The 17,036-nt window shown below is 42.1% G+C and overlaps 2 protein-coding genes across 5 annotated transcripts in view; one reads left to right on the top strand and one right to left on the bottom strand.

Annotated features, from left to right (window-relative positions):
- RTN4IP1 (reticulon 4 interacting protein 1) overlaps positions 1-6,920 on the top strand; it is a 62,450-nt gene extending 55,530 nt beyond the window's left edge. For all 3 annotated transcript variants that reach the window (XM_071218613.1, XM_004478728.4, XM_071218614.1), the window contains one exon: positions 6,686-6,920. In XM_071218613.1, the coding sequence (XP_071074714.1) occupies positions 6,686-6,793 (108 nt within the window). In that variant the 3' untranslated portion in view covers positions 6,794-6,920. The remainder of the gene's footprint in view (positions 1-6,685) is intronic.
- A 1,184-nt stretch (positions 6,921-8,104) lies between these two features.
- Positions 8,105-17,036, bottom strand: part of CRYBG1 (crystallin beta-gamma domain containing 1) — a 228,517-nt gene continuing 219,585 nt past the window's right edge. For both annotated transcript variants that reach the window (XM_058307215.2, XM_058307216.2), the window contains 4 exons: positions 16,498-16,621; positions 15,956-16,114; positions 13,616-13,778; positions 8,105-9,762 (listed from right to left, as the gene is read on the bottom strand). In XM_058307215.2, coding sequence (XP_058163198.1) covers positions 9,674-9,762; positions 13,616-13,778; positions 15,956-16,114; positions 16,498-16,621 — 535 coding nt within the window. In that variant the 3' untranslated portion in view covers positions 8,105-9,673. The remainder of the gene's footprint in view (positions 9,763-13,615; positions 13,779-15,955; positions 16,115-16,497; positions 16,622-17,036) is intronic.

The raw sequence follows: 17,036 nt of genomic DNA, 5'->3' as shown, positions 1-17,036 counted from the left end.
GCCCTGCCTGCGCCTGCTCTCGGCTTTCAGCAAATGTTTTTGGAATTAAGGCCCTTAATGTTCCCACCATTGGCAGGCCAAGAGTGATAAGGAGCTGAAATTTCAGAAGTATAAGGGAACCTCCCGATTCAGTGCTCCTGGCAAGCCAGATTCAGTCATTGTTTCACATGCTGTCATTATGAAGACTTCTGTTGCACACAGTAGGTAGGCACTTTTGATAGGCACAATTTCAATCTGAACTTTACAATGATCGTGTAGCATTTTCATTTTACCTTAGACCAGGGATTGGCCTACTATGGCTAACAAGTCCAATCCAGCGTGAGGTTGGTTTTTGTAAGTCCGCTGAAGTAAGAATGGTTTTTACACTTTAAAAAAATTGTTAAAAATTACACAGAGAAGAACATAGATTATGTGTTGCTCACAAAGACTGAAATATTTACTATCTAGCCTTTACAGAAAAAAGATCCTTATCTTAGACTAGTGGTGGTTATTAATATTTTTTAACAGTGAAACCCATTCATGCCAAGCCCCCCCACCCCCCGCCACCAGTTTATAGAACTGGCAGGGGAAGAGTTGCTCTGCTGGCTGCCGTGACAACGGGATGGCCTCCCTTTGGACGTTCCTTCTCTTTCCCTGCAGCTGCTCTGCAGAGCCAAGGCACCAATTTGAAAACAGCTGTTCCAGGCAGTCTCAAAAAGAATTAGTTATAATTAGCACATTGAGTGTAAATGGGCTGCTGCTGAAATTGTGCCTACAAACGGTTTATTGGCATTTACTCCTAAGCACAATAAACATTTCCTGTTTTTACGCTATGTAACAAACTTTCCAGTGGGGGCTAGGAAGGCCATGGCAAAAATTGTATTCAGGCCGAGGATACTTGAGTTATATACTGATCTGAAATAGAAGAACCTAGCACTTATATAGTTTACGGCCCTCTGTTCTTCCCACCCCCACCTCGCCATTATGTCACATTGGAGGAGACAAAGGCCCTAAGAGATGAAATGACTTGCTCAGGGTTGCTCAGCCAGGCAGAGCCCAGATCTCCAGACCCCTAGGACAATTTCTTCCACCACACCTTGCTGCCTTTATGATCTAGGTGTAGATAGTGAAGTACTAAAGCTACCCCCCCAAGCCTGTTCTTTTCTGCTTAAGTAAAACAGTCATCCAAGCATTTGATTGGTAGAGGTGAATTCTATCTACAAAATCCTCTTTTATTTTATTTCTCAATATCTTTTAGGACTGAGAGGAAGGAGACAGGCAGGTATTTCAGACCATAGTCAGCTACTGCTCAGAACTTGCTTTGGAGGAAAATATTTATACCTATTTGTTTACATATACATATGTTGGTTTTCTATTAGTAGCATAAAACAACACACATTTATTTTCTTACAGTTCTAGAGATCAGAAATCCAGAATGGGTAGACAGGGTTGTGTTCCAGCCTCTAGAGGCCACCCGCTTTCCTTGGCTCATGGCCTCACATCTCTGACATCTACTTCCATTGCCACATATTTTTCGCTGACTCTGACCCTCCTATGTCACCCTTTGTAAGGCCCTTGTGATCCTGTTGGGCCCACAGAGATAATCCAGGATAATCTCCCTGTCTCAGACTCTTTACTTTAATCACATCAGCTAAGTCTGTTTTGCCATGTAAGGTAACATATTCCCAAATGCAGAGGATTAGGACATGGATATCTTTGGTACCATTATTCTGCCCACCACAGTATATAGTGTATCTCACAAGGATGTGCAAGGAACTTGAAATATTGACTGTTCCTGAGGAGGGGAACTGGCCGGCTAGGGATCAAGCATGGGAGGACAGTTTTTCGTTGTACCTCTTTGTCTTTTTGAGTGTGTTCATTTGCACACATATGTTCTCCATATAAGTATTAGAGCCCTCTGAGATCATGAGCTTAAAGTCTACAGGTCTAGTCAAGATTCTAGGTGGCCAGCCAAGCATCTTGGCTGAGCAGTGATAAAGATCTCTCAGTTTATTTCTTTGTTCTAGCCAGATGAGAATCCTTTCTATGTAATTATTTGAATTCACTTCGGTACGCATTTATTGAGGGTCGACTGCCACTCTGCGCCACCCAGGAGGGTGAAGAGAGGTGTGTTGGCCACCCTGGGCTACCTTCCCAGCAGCACTGGCCAACACAACTTCCTGCAGTGATGGATGTGGCTCTGTCCACTCTGTCCAGTGTGGCAGCCACTAGCTACATGTGGCTATTGAGCATTTGAAATGTGCTAGTGCAGCTGAGGGATTAAATTTTTTATTTTATTTACTTTTGGTTAATTTCTATTTTAAAACCACATGTGGCTAGAGCATACCAGATTGGACAGTGTAGCTTGAGAGAAAAATGTAATGAATTGTGCAATAGATGACTTCCCAGACCTCTCTGGGGTGACCAGGACCTAATTTAGAATGTAATGAGTTATATTCCAAAACTTAAATTCCTTATTTGCAACTGGATCTTTTCTTCATAGGAAGAATGTAATGAATAGGGGCTGAATTTCTGGGATCATCAGAAGAGGATTACCTTGCCATGATGTGGAATATATCTCATGAATCTCATTGCCTTCATGCTCCTGACATTTTTCTGATTCTTCTCAAGTTTTTTTCTCTAGGGAAATGTTTACCAACTTTCCTCTCTCACCTTCTAGCTGGAAGGAGAGCCTTTTTCCAGGGGACCTAGGGACCAGTCCTAGATGTTTTCCAGAATGGGGTGCATTTATTTCCTTGCAAAGCACCCCGATGCTCTCACCACCTGTCTTCCAGGTTTGAGTTTTCTGTCTGGGGACAGGCAGTTCCTCAGCAATGGCAAATCTGCACAAGACTCACCTCTTTCTTTCGTCCTCTTCTTATCTCCTAGCTGAAATCCTCTTCTCCCCCACCCTACCCTGGATATATTGAACCTTTTACAGAGGTCAGCAGCACACCTGTCCAAGAGGTGGTGCTGGAACTGGCTCCTGCCACCCCTCCCCTGGTCCCTGTCCACATGGGGTGTTGATTTGGATTCATACTTTAGGTCTCCCTTGGGATCTGTCATCTGTTAGTCTCTGCACATCGCCCCAGCTTCTAAGATCTGCCACTTCCTTGCTCACTGGAGAATGAGGCAAAGGGTCTGGGCAAAGAGGTGGGGAAGAAAGACTGTGATTGAGGTCTTCCCCTCCCCAAGCTGCATCCATCCCAGGCAGGAATGAAATCGCGAGACCTGGACCCTAATTTTCAGTGCTGCTGGTAGCTCTGACCTTGCACCTGCCACTTAACCACCTGGGCTTTGGGTTCCTCACCTATCAAAGCAGACTCACTCGTATTTAAGATCCCTGTAGCGCCACTCTTCTGTGATTCTCACTGGGAAAATGGGCATTGAGGGAATACTTCTCTTCCTGCTGCCATGCACGCCGAGACAATGTCCCCGCCAGTCCTCTCTTGCTCTTCTACTCAGAGGGATTTTCTTTCCTCTTTCTCTCACAGGGCAGTAGGGCTCCTGCCTCAGAGGGAAGGAGGCTTGCCCAGCGACTGCTACGCAGCAGTATTCCCAGGCCACATCCAGGGAGACTGGGACCCTATTGTCCTGTGTTCTCAGGGAAGGGCTGCAGGGTAGCAGGCGCCCCCTCCTCGTGCCTGGCTCTGTACCGCCTTTAAGATGGTAAGGCACAAGCAGAAGCCCGTTCTTGCATTTGGGTTGACGACTGAAATGAGGGCTGCTGCTGGGGACGTCCCCTGGCCGGTGGCGGTCCCCTGCCCCGGCTAGGGGGAAGTGCGGTGTTGAGCCCGCGCTAGGACAGGCTCCCTGGGCCAGGTGGACGATAGCAGCGTCATCACATAAGCAGCCACCACTTCTCTGTGAGTAACCTTTCTCTCCCCTCTCTGGATTTTAACTCTGATTCCCTCTGTTTTTAACAAACAAGCAATCTAGGTCTGATGTGAGGCTGTAAGTAGACATTGTCTCATTGTCCAGTTAATCTCCATTTGCTGTCACATATTCAGCCAACAGTGGCATTTGCCTGCCTGTTCACCGAAAGCCCTTTTTTTTTTTTCATTGTCACTTACAGGAATAGCTGAATAGGTTATTATGCCACTGTCAGCCCTCGGGGGTTTATTCGCCACAATGGGCCGGACCAGCCAGATTAAAGCGGGCAGTAACTGCAGAGTGCCTGTGTCATCAGTTCAGGATCTGGGCTTCTGATCAGAGTTTTAAAGCGCGCATAGCCAGCTGAGCTTAGGCAGTTCATTCTGGAGTTCAGCAGGTGGCTCCTTTCTGACCCTGGTAACACCTCTGCTGTGTTGGTTTTGTAGTGTTGGATGCTCAGTGATGAGTTGCTGCTACGCCTCCTTTCTGTTTGAAAGTCACGGACCCGAGGAACAAGGCAAAAGGCTGCAATGATTCCCACTTTAGTGTGCATAAAAATCACCTGGGAAGCTCATCTCGAGATTCTGATTTAATTGTTCTAAGTGGGTGGGGGGAATAGGTAAGCATGCCCTTGTGTGATTCCTTTTCAAGTAATCAGCATCCAAAAACTGTCCCAGGGCTTTAAAGAGAGTGGTGGGTTCAGGGGGTTTCATGTGGTCCATACAGGAAACAACTTTTAATGGATTCCATTCTCTTACCAGAGAAGCAAATCAATTTCCTCTAATACAGGGACCCCTTTGCCAGTCAGGTGAAATGAATACTACTGTAATTTATTTATTGCATACATTTATAAGTGAAGGAAATGCTAGATTTCAGTTAGAGGTCAGAGAAAAAAGGTAAGTTGTTTTTTTGTTTTTTTTTTAAAGATTTATTTAATTCCCCCCCCCCCCCCCCACCTCCCCCGGTTGTCTCTTCTCTGTGTCTGTTTGCTGTGTCTTGTTTCTTTGTCCGCGTCTGTTGTCAGCGGCGGCACCGTTCCTGGGCAGGCTGCACTTTCTTTCACGCTGGACGGCTCTCCTTACGGGCGCACTCCTTGCGAGTGGGGCTCCCCTATGCGGGGCCCTGCGTGGGGCGGCACTCCTTGCGCACATCAGCACTGCGCATGGGCCAGCTCTACACGGGTCAAGGAGGCCCGGGGTTTGAACCGCGGACCTCCCATGTGGTAGACGGACGCCCTAACCACTGGGCCAAGTCCGTTTCTCGGTTTTTTTCAATTCAAGCTCATGGACCCCTGGTTAAGAACCCCTGCTCTCACCAGCTCAGCTCAGCTAACTGTAGTGACTGTGGAGTTGAGGAGGATTCTGCGGGCATGCTTTGCTTGTGGGGAGGACCGTGGATATGAATCGGTGATGTCCTCCTTGGGAGCAGGTAGAGTGGTGGCACAAGTACCATGTCACCTGCAGCTCAGATCTGTGGGGCACAGTCTCCACAGTGCCTGGCACACTGGATCCGAGTATGTGCTCTTACTTTTAGTATGAGCTTGCTGTGGTTTGTGGGCACAGAATTCTCAGCTCTTTGGAGAAGGGTCCTTTTGGAGTCTGAGCTGCTCTCCTGGTGGCTTGCTGTGAGTCACACAAGAGGAAAGTGCACCAGATGCATCTGAACATCACCACAAGAATCAAGTGTCATACTTACTTTGCACTTCTTCCTCTTGTAAAAGATGAGGGGCTATAAAATGTATGAGTTGGTTTATGACTTCTGACAACTTATCCCTGCCAGTGGCAGCTATGGGAGGCAGGCAACTGAAATACCAAGTGGATAATTACTGATTTTTGTTTGAAGTTTTGAAAATGAAGAGTTCATTAGGGCATTTTAGTGGAAAGAGGGGTTTTAGCTGGGACCTAATTTTTGAAGGAAGGTGCTGGCTTTCCTGAAAATTTTAACCAGCTACTCTGCCGTTTAGCAAGACCTCCCAAGGCAGCTCCAGCTGGGAACAAGTTCTGCTGAAGCTAGAGAGGCCACAGAAGACTCTTGCTTCCCCATTGTTTTATGGGTTTTCACCTAAGTGCTATTTTTTAAGCTCCTGCTATGTACTGGTATCGTGTTGGGTGTTGTGGGGGATACAAAAGAGGTAGCCTATTCCATGAGTACTTTAAGCTCTGTTTCAGTAGATATCCCAAACATTTAATAAATTTTAAAAAATCTGTCCTTATTCTGTGCGTTGTCTGTGAGGCCACAGAGCTGCATTCCACAAAGACTTTGGGCTGCCACGCCCCCTTTGGTATTTACCGTATACAACAGGTGGCTAAGATGGGTACTCAGCTAGGGACAGCAGCTATGATGAGGATCACGTGGGCCCTGGAGTGGTTCAGAAGGGGAGCACACTGCCAAGTAGGGGATTAGAAAGAGTGTGAGACATGGGCTGGAAGGGTGGTAGAATCTTCAGAGGAGAAGGCTTTGTGGGCTGATCATCTTGTATGCAGAGGCACAAACAGCATGTTCAGAGAATAAGTAGACCATTTTGGTGGCATGTAGAGCCCACTCAAGGGCTGAGGTCCTGACTGAGGTGGCCTTGCAATGCAGGCTTGGTAGGAGCCCTTGGAGGGGTTCTAGGTAGGAGAGAGCTGTGCTCAAGTTGGGCTGCCACAGTGAGAGGAGGGGTGAGGCCAGAGCTGTGAGGAGTGGTGCAGGGGGTGTGGGGTGGGCACAGGGGAAGGACCCAGGGAAAACTGGCCTTGAGTGATGATTTAAAGAAACTAATTACAGAAGTTATCTGCTTTAAAAGATGTACTTTTTAAAAATTCACCAGTTAACCTCTTTTTGTGTTTTTCAGATCCAGCCAGTTATTGAACAAACCTTCCCTTTTTCTAAAGTTCCAGAAGCCTTCCTGAAGGTAGAAAGAGGACATGCGCGAGGAAAGACTGTAATTAATGTAGTTTAAATACTCAGTTTAGTATTTGGTGTTGGCTTTTGGGCCCAAACTTTTTTCTAGCCATCCTTCTTCAAGTATTTTTCCCAGATTAGATAAATTCTATGATGTAAATTAAAACAAAAACAAAAACAAAAAACGTCTTTGCCAGTCATTTTCTATCTTCTGAACTGAGCATAGAGATTAATCTTATAGCTCATCACCATCCTTTGCACATCACCCTGCCCTGCCCAAACCGCTTTTTAGGGTAACTTCTGCCCCTGACACATTCATGCATTCTGTCTGTTGAGCAGTTTCAAGTTAACACAAGTAAATAAGACAGGATACAAAAAAAATCAATATTGGTCTATCAAAGTTAGAGTTGCTTTTAGCTCAAACTCTATTATATTCATATTTGTGAGATACTAAAACTTTGGAAATGTGAGTGGATGGTAGCATGACAAGCTTATTTAAAGCTAGTTCCTCGAATTCATCAATGAGCAATCTTCTTACTAGCCAAGATTTGTCCTTTGCCTTTATTCTTCCTAAAGTCCTAAGAACCTTCGAAATTCTGAATCTCTTAAGAGTCATATGTAAAAATCTCGTTCACTCTTTTAATAGGAAAAGTTAAGGTTAAAGTTTCAACATTTTGCACAGGGGCTGGGCTTCAAGTTTTCAACAATTGAAACATTTCAGAGTTTCTCCATGGAAATCAGAACCATTCTAATGAGGCCTAAAGTCCTCCTTTCTGACCTCATATGCCCATAAATCAGTGCCGTGTGCTCTTTGTATCTTCAGTCTGTGTCCCTTCATTCTTCTAAGGCAAGGGTTCTTGAACCTTTTGTGTTCCACACTATACTGTGTTACTTAGTAAATACCACACCCACACCAACATGTTCCTATAGCAATAATGGTTTTTTTGAATTTTCAATTCAAGCTCATGGACTGCCTCCGAAGGGGTCTGTAGAAGTTTGATATGGTTATGAATTCCAAAAATAGATATTGGATTATTTGTAATCTGGTCTGTATATGGGCGTGGTTGTTATGATGGGGGCTTTGATTGGGCCACATCATTAGGGCTTTGAGTCCCCACCCCTTGGTCCTCCTTCGAAAGGCAAATGAGGCAGGTACCACTTACCCTCATGTACAGCCTCAGTAAAGTGTAATGTACCCTTTTGCCCTTGAGTCCAGAAAGAAGGTGGTCATTAAAACTTTCTCTGCTCTTGGCCCAGCACCCCTCAAATCTGCCTTGTCCTAACTGATAAGACATTTGTTTCTAATCTGCCAGCTGACTCTTCATAATGTTATATGAGGACTACTGAATGGACTATCAGATTTCATCAGTACAGTTAACCAGAAACAAGTTTATTCAAGAGATAAATTCAACACAAGCTATTATAGAATGCCTTACCCCACCATATTGTAATGATTCATACAAAAGGCCTAAAAATCAGAGCTTACACCAAGAACAAGACAGACATGTTGGCAGCTGTGGTACCACTGTACATGTCATCCATTTTAAAACTGAAGATAAACTGTTTTGATGCCCATAATTGCCTAGCATGGACTCCAGAGAGAACCAGAATTTTAGAATTGGAAACACATTTAAACAGATGAAAAAGGAACAATATTTTTTTTACCCATGAAAGAACACCAGTGAAGAGGACAAAAAAATGAGGACCAAAGGGGAAGAATGTACTTAAGTAGAACCCAGTCTAGATGGTACCATGTGGGCCAGTATATTGTCAGCAGCTAAATATTTCCAGTTTTCATTCTTAAAATGCTGCATTTTAGGGCTTTCATAGTTCCAAGGTTTGAACAACAAGCATCCCTTAAAGGTTTGTTTTCTTTCTCTTTCTGAGGTAATTGCTGTTACTCTTGGCCATCCATACCTCTTGATTTTGCTACAAGAAGTGTCGTGAGGGTTGGAGTGCCTCAGTCCTGCCAGCAGACCTGCCCAGGAGCACAGCTGTGGAATGATGCAGGGAGGGCAGCCCTGCACTGTCCTTGTGCCAGCGAAGCTGGAGAGAGCCAGAACTGAGGCTAACAGACCTGAGTTTGACAAAGGATTGCATAACATTGATTCAGCACTGGTTGTAGATGAGGAAAGATGGGCTAATAATTTACAGCCTGGTAATACTGTGCCAGTAGCATCTGTAAGAGAGGCCTTAATCCTCATTAGTGACATTCTAGGGCAGCCCACGGGTGAATTAAAATAATCCAAATCTTGCTAATAAATGTTAGCAGACATGGATAAGCAATCTTAAAATGCATTAATTTATAATACTAACTGAAATAAAGTAGTATTTTGTTCATATTATTCAGTTCCTTAAAATATGTCTGCATACGCAGACTATACTGTATAATTAGTGATTCCAGAAAACATAAGGTAATGGACCAAAATTAAAAGCCTAATAAAGTATTTCTTCTCAGATGCTAAATAGTCTTCTCCATTACAAGCTTATGCTTTTATCCTTCTCTTTTAAAATGTACAGGATTTATAAGTCCCCAAGGTTGGTAAATTTGTTAATATTCTCTCCTGTTGCTATGTTTGGAAATAATTTAAAATGTACAGTTTTGAAGTCCTGATGTAACTATTTTTATAAACACCCCAAAGCTACTAATGAGGCAACATGTTTTAAGTTGCGTCTGAAAGGAAATGAAAGGCAAGAATGAAAAAAGGACAAATCACTGGTTTAAAACTATTATAATCTGTTAAAAAGATGTGACAATTCTCCTGGTTGTGGCAGGATAATGCAAGACTGAATTTGGAATTATTGAAGAAGTAGATCCACCTTTTCCTCTTGGCTCTCTTCCATCAGTGTTGCTCTTTTTTTTTTTTTTCCCCCTAAAAAAAAAAAGGTGGCTGGAAGGACCCTCTGGAAAGATTCCTCTTACATGCATTATTCAGATTTAGAGGACCATGGCTTCCCACACTTGGGATAACTTCTCTTTGCTGACAGTGTTGAGGATAATATGATTTTGATCATACTGTGCACCTCCTGAAAGAAAGAAAAGGAAAATCATAACAGGAAATGTGGCCATGATGACCAGCATGAGTAGTCTCTGAGCTGTCAAGGTGTGTGCCTCAAGGGGGCAAAGCCGGGGGGAGGGGGGCGGGACCCTGCAGGGTGCCCATGGGGTGAGAGGGTCGTTCTGCTGCAGGTGAGTCTGTTAATATCCCATCACACAGGGATCTGACCACATGGGGCTCTTTTTCTATTTAATTCTTATATATCCTGCCATAACCCACTGAATGGACTGGGGGAGAGTGTAAACTACAAAGTAAATTATAATCCATGCGGTGCAGCACTGCTCCAAAATGTATTCACCAAATGCAATGAATGTGCCACAATGATGAAAGAGGTGGTTGATGTGGGAGAAGTGGGGGTGGGGTATATGGGAACCTCTTATATTTTTTAATGTAACATTTTTTGTGATCTATGTATCTTTAAAAAATTTTTTTTTAAAAAAGAGCCACAATTAGGCTTACTATGTCTGAAATTGGGGGTAATGGAGAAGAAGCAACAATATTGTAAAATATGTTCAGTGGCGAGGTCATGGATTTGAGGTAGCAGGGAGGATATTTTCCGGCACAAACAACGAGGTCTATTGGTTTCAAAGAGAATGTCTGAATGGTACCTAGAAATGTCAAAATGGACAGGGTCGCACTTCACTCCTGGAACACTAGGCTTTGGTATACAAAAAGTCAAGGTATTTAAGCTGCTGAGTTCCACTGTACTGTAAAACTAGTTTCATCGTCTCCATAAATTCCCTTTACTAGAATAATGAAGATTTTTCAAGGATGCTCACTGCTTTACCTTTTGATGGAAAAGTATTAACAAAAGAGGCTACGTGATATTCTTTTTCCAGTGTGGAATAAATATCCTTTCAAATGCCGCTTTTTTTTTTTTTTAAGCCTAAGTCTCTGCCTCAAGGTTATCATCAGCAAAGACTCCATCAAAATAAAAATCTTTGTATATAGATACAAGGTAATCATAAATGGTATTGAAATGCCTTTACTTTCAGGCCAAGAATAATAAACATTCTTATTCTACACTGAAGCATTTACAAAATATCAGAAGGTCTAAAAACTTATACAATAGATTTAGGCAGTTGGGGAAGGAAATAATCTCTTGTTCCTCTTGTAAGAAACTAGTTTATCATCATAGATAATCTAGAGCCTCCACACAGCTAAGTGCAGTATAAAATTCAGAGGCCTTCCTGCAGTGGGAAAAAAAAAGTTGCCCCCACTACAACTTGCCCCCTTCCTGTCATACATACATACTATACTGATATTTCAGAAAGTATCTTAAGATCATATCTTTTTTTTCATTCTTCAGATTATAGTATTTTAAATGCTTTTTTATTATATCATAATTCTAAGAAGAACCATGAAACCTAGAAAAGTTCTTGAGAAATAATTTGATTCATCCTCCTGCCTTGGTAAAGGAAAAATGTGTGAATGTCTACCAAAACAACTCATTCCCTAAATACCAGGAGCTAGGTTAGATCAGGAGCTAGGGAAGATCTGTAACCTAATAAATCTAATGACAACCTAAATAGTAACAAACGATCCAACAGTTGTAGCTAATGAAAAGCACCGTCTCCTCTTAAGTGCACCAAAGAGGAGTGATGTATTCATATTGGCTTTGCATGTTATGTGGAATGTGTGGCCCTGCTCTCTGATGTCCACAAGATGGCACCATTCTGCCACATTCTGAAAGGCAGTTAAATTCAGTTTGACTACTGCAGCTACCCTGTTACAAACTGTTAGGATGTCATTCTTACCCAAGAGGCACTCAACGAATTGATAATGCATTTTAGGAAGGGGGTCTTAGAGTTTTAAACTGAAGCCTTGAGAAGGAACCTCCTAAGGGTTTTACAGTTCATGCCAGAGCTAAGACTAGAAGCCTGGTGACCTTACTCCTCCTCCTTTGCTAATGTAGAAAATGAGAAAAAATCCTGGAACTTCTAGAATATAAGTTCTGTGAAGCCACGTAGATCCATCCATTTTGTTCACTTTGGTATCCCCACAGTGTCTAGCACAGTGCCTGTCACAGAGTAGGTACCCAGTAAACATGCAGAAAGAATAAAAAGTACTCTAAGAGACTAGCTCTTAAGAATTACACTGACCTTAATAACCCTGGACAAAGGAAGCTGTAAGAACCATGAATCCATAGCTCTGCTCAGCCAGCTCCTTTTGAGGCCAAATACTCCAAATTTTCTAACATTTCCTTCCTATTCCATTTTCCCTATTAAGTCACTTAGCCCCAGTACAAAAAAGTTGATCAAAATAAGAATAAAGTCTAGTTTAGTGATTCCTAACCAGATTGAACCTCAGCCTGACCATTTCTATAAAGTGGGCATATTAACCTGTCTATATGTAATGACAAATCTGTGCCAAATGTAACATGAAGGAGGTATATTGTATATTACCACCCGTTTTCTGAATGTTGCATTTATTTTCTTATACCTGAGATTCTTGCTTTTTATATGTTTGATTCTTGGTCCCCTTCCAGTCTGTAGTTATATAGCTTAGTTTGTGCTCCCCAAGTGTGATGCTCTGCCTTTGCTTTCCTTAAATTTAATGTGTGCCTCTGAGCACCCTTCCGTTTTCTCAGGGCCTCTGAATTCTAATCCCACTGTTGAGCAGGTTGGCTGTTCCACCCCTGCGAGATCATCCAAAGTGACTGAGCCCTTTCTGTTCCCTTTCAGTTTGCAAAGCCTGGTGCAAATATTCAGGCTTATTCTCTATTATCCAGAAGAGTTACTTAAAACCAGGTTACAGATGTTTCCTTACCCATACATCTTAATTTTTAACTACAGCACCCTAATTAAAGTAAAATCGAGCCACCTTCCTAGTGATGATTTAAAATGAAATATGTGATCTAGAAGGGTTACATTATCAACATTTCACTACATTTACAAAACATGATCATGCTGGATTTCTTGGTAGGGAACAGAAAAGTGTCCACTAATACTTTAAAACAAAATTATCCCAGGTGGCATGAATAAAACACCCCATCTTCAGCAGCTTACCAGCAGTAACACTAGTTCACTGAATTCCAGTGTCTAGGCTGGAAAGTCAGTTCATTTTGTCTTGTTTTATGTTGTTTTTAAACTACTACCAGTGGTCTCCAAGTGTGCTCCCAGGCCAGCAGCATCAGCATCACCTGGAAATTTGTCACAACTACCACATCCCAGGCCTACTGGGCCTACTGAATCAGAGTTGCTGAAGATGGGGTCCAGCAAGCTATTTTAATTAGCCCTCCAGGTGATTCTGCTGCAGATAAAGTTTGAGGAGCACCGGCATAAACTAATTTGTCCTTCCCCAGACACGACCGGTTTGCTCTGGATTAACTTGATTTGAACACATGTTCAATTGAAATCTGGGCTGTTGTTTAATGCCTTATAGATTTTTTTCAATGAAAGGTTACATGTACCTACATGAGAATCATCAACTATACAAACTAAGCAAGATTACAGTATTTTAGCTTATGATTTTTATTCTAACACTGCTGTAAGGAAAACATATGGTTTAAAGTCAGCCCATGTCCAGATTCCAGCTTAGCACTTACTGGGTGTAAGGTCACATCCAAATGATTAACCCCTCTGAGCCTTGGTTTCTTTGGCTCTAAAATGGGATGGGGTGGGGCTGGGGGGTGGATAACAGAGATCCCCCCTTACATGAGAATATAAATAAAGTGCTTAGCACAGTGAGTGCAGGGCACATAGGAAGGGCTCTATTACTATTAGTAATAACATCCTCTGTTTTCAAAAACTGAGAATATATTTTAAGTTAATCAAAGGAAGACGTATTACAATAAAGAAAATAAAGGAAATGGTTCTTACCTTTGATATCTAAAACTAAATTTGGCTTCAGCTTGCTGTAGATCCTGCCGTCTGACTTCAGGCTCCAGAACTGACTGTCAGCATTCTGGCTGAGGGCCAGGCCCAGCTTAGAGCCAGATGTTACAAGGCTGCCCACAATTGTCAGGCAGCAGTCTTCTGCTAGCTGCTTAGTGGAGAAGAATATATCTTAGACATGGATACACATTAAAAGTTATTCCCTTTTTAAATTGACTTTAAAGTGTCTTAGATCTTAGTTTCATTTAGCCCACATGAGACATTTCAGCATTTAGCCAAGGTAACTGGAATCAGACAACGAATATTTATGCCCTTTATTTCAGATAACCTGAGTGGAGGAAACGTTCTCAATTCTTTTCCATTTTAAAGAAACATCTGCCCTTTGTGAGAGTCTCTATCTTACTAGTAAGCGAAGCCCATCATCTTATTTCCCTGTCTCAGAAGTGACCATGGGGGAGCAGATGTGGCTCAAGTACTTGAGTACCCAGGTCCGGTTCCTGGTACCTCCTAAAAAAAATTAATAAACAAATGAAAAAAAAAAAAAACAACTCAGGGGAGCCAATGTGGCTCAGCAGTTAAGCTCTGGCTTTCCACATATGAGTTCCCAGGTTCAATCCCCAGCTCCAGTATCTCAAAAAAAAAAATGACCATGATCTGAGGCCGTCTGTAGCTAAATCTCCCCAGCACATCCACCTCTGCTTCCTCCAATGCATGACTGCACCTCTAGTTTTGAAGACAGCTGTAGCACTAAAAAGATTATGTCCTCATTTTTAAACTTGAAATTTCATTTATTAGCTACTCTTGTCTTTCCCTTCATAAGGAAAGTCTAAATTTTTCTAAAAGGGTATGCTATCATACTACAAAAAGAAAAAAAAGACAAACTCATTAGAGGGATACAAAGATTTTATGGGTCCTTCTATGAAGTGCATTTATCTTTAGTTAAAAAATATATGAGATCATGGGGCATTGACATATACTGCTCTAGAAAAATGCTTACTAAAAGTGCATTACTTTTTATACTCTGGATATGGGGTAACCTAGGCTACTTGACATTTCCTCATTGACCTACTGAATTTGAAGTTGTTTATAACCTCATCGAAATGTCTGTTAGAAATACTTGCTGAAAGGTAACATTTGAATTGTTTACCATAATTCAAAGGTAGACATTAGCCACTTTTTATGCTTCTGTATTAGAGATGTTCCTGTTTCTTCTGTGCATGTCTAAACAGTCCTTCTGTTTACTGAAAAGATGATTCTCCCTCCAGCACAACAGACCCAATTAGCAAGCTGTGCTCCCTTTCCCTGTTTGCCTTCTGCTGACTCATCGGGCAGCATGTATATTAAAAATTCAGGAACAGTCAAGCCAGTAAAATCAAGGAGTACAAAGAAAATCTACAATAGAAGCATGGATTTCTCTCATAAAATGACTACCTTCAGCTTTTAAATGACTCTTAGGGCAGGAGTGATGTGAGAGGAAGACAGGGCCATTTTTCCATTTTATAAGTTGTGACAATGGAAATGGAGCATGTAGTATATAGGTGGCATCTCTCTACCCTTCATCCTAGGCTGTGAGGTTCTCCAAAACAAAAACAAACGGAGAGTGATTTTTGTTGGTAGTGCTGGGGCTGACAGCTTGTGCCTGTAACTATTAGATTAAGAAAAGTGGGGGAAACGGACTTGGCCCAGTGGTTAGGGCGTCCATCTACCACATGGGAGGTCCGCGGTTTAAACGTCGGGCCTCCTTGACCCGTGTGGAGCTGGCCCATGCACAGTGCTGATGCGCGCAAGGAGTGCCCTGCCATGCAGGGGTGTCCCCGCGTAGGGGAGCCCCACACGCAAGGAGTGCACCTGTAAGGAGAGCCGCCCAGCACGAAAGAAAGTGCAGCCTGCCCAGGAATGGCGCCACCCACACTTCCCGTGCGGCTGACGACAACAGAAGCGGACAGAGAAATAAGACGCAGCAAATAGACACAAAGAACAGACAACTGGGGCAGGGGGAGGGGGATTAAAAATAAATAAATAAATCTTTAAAAAAAAATAAAAGAGGGAGAGTAATCCAGACATTTCCCTTTTCTATTACTATTACTATACACGAATCAAGAGTAGATATTCTGTCTTGGATCAGTGCTAGACTTACCTCCCATTTTAAATTTCTAGACTGGTTCTGTCAGAACTACGAAATATTTTCATGAAAAAACTTCACACACATTTCAAAAATGTTCCAGGAATTGTGAAATAGGATCTACTCAAAGATCAAAAGCATGTTACAGGATGAGTCACTTGCTAGCAAAGGGATTTAAACCTTGCTTAATTCTAAAAGCTCACCCTACATTTGATGCATCCTTCATGATATATCCAGATCTGATCATCAGCACGAATGTCCTCCATGACCTGTATTCTAAGAAGCTTCAAATCCTCTAAGTTTCCATTGGTTGACATGAATAACCCTGTTGCTTTGTTTCGAAGTCTGAAATAAATCCGTTTCTAGAAGACAAAAACCCTAGCATTAGTCACATATAAGTTGTACTTGTAGAATTGCTCAGCAAGTGATTCAGGGGCAGAATCCAAGGTGAGGTAAGAATTAGAGGTAATTACTATATCCAAGAGTCTCAAGAGGTTTTAGTATTTTCTCAATGAGAAGAATCTGACAAAATTTCAAAGAAGTGCTTGCGGCGGAGGGGGGGGGGGCGGGGGGGGGGGGGTGGAAAGCCTACAGCCACAACCTCTTAGCACCAGAAACAGCTCAAATTTAGGGAGAAGTAGGAGGCATTTCAAACTTAAATTTGAAAATAAGAAGTTGCATTGTATTTACCAAGAAAGAAACTTTCAGAGAGGAGTCTATTCAAAACATGAAGAAATAAAAATACCTGAGCAAAAGGTCGTAGAGAACCTATTTGGCGACAACCACTGAATTCATACCAATTAGGTATTTCTGCTGGTGACAGTAGAAACTGTCGACCCCTATAATTGCCATATTCATAAGTAACCCATCTGAAAAAAAAAAGTACATAACTACGGTAAGTGGCATTTTGCATCTGACAACGGGCCCCAATTACATTTATTTTTAGAATGCTTCCAATTTCTAGACAAAGCTTTATACTGTAAATATACATAAAGGAAAAAATGAAACTTATTTTTTAAAACACTTAAAGCAGCCATTTCTTGGCAAATAGCAATTCTTGATAAATGAGTATTTGTTCCAAAAAGAAACATTCTTCAAGAAAAATATAAGAATTTTTCCTCCAGTAAGGCAGAGAACTAGAGAATAGTTTAGTGGGACAGCTCAGAATCTCCTGTGAGCTGCTCATTAAAAACTTTTATTTTATTAATGGCTCTTTGAGTTATTTAAATAGTTAATATTTATAAAATTCTTGGTTTCTGACACATGGTAAGAGATATACAAGTG

The sequence above is a fragment of the Dasypus novemcinctus genome, chromosome 11, assembly GCF_030445035.2.
Source record: "Dasypus novemcinctus isolate mDasNov1 chromosome 11, mDasNov1.1.hap2, whole genome shotgun sequence".
Taxonomy (NCBI): domain Eukaryota; kingdom Metazoa; phylum Chordata; class Mammalia; order Cingulata; family Dasypodidae; genus Dasypus; species Dasypus novemcinctus.
The sequence above is the reverse complement of the archived record's forward strand: the minus strand, read 5'-3'. Positions and strand labels throughout refer to the sequence as shown.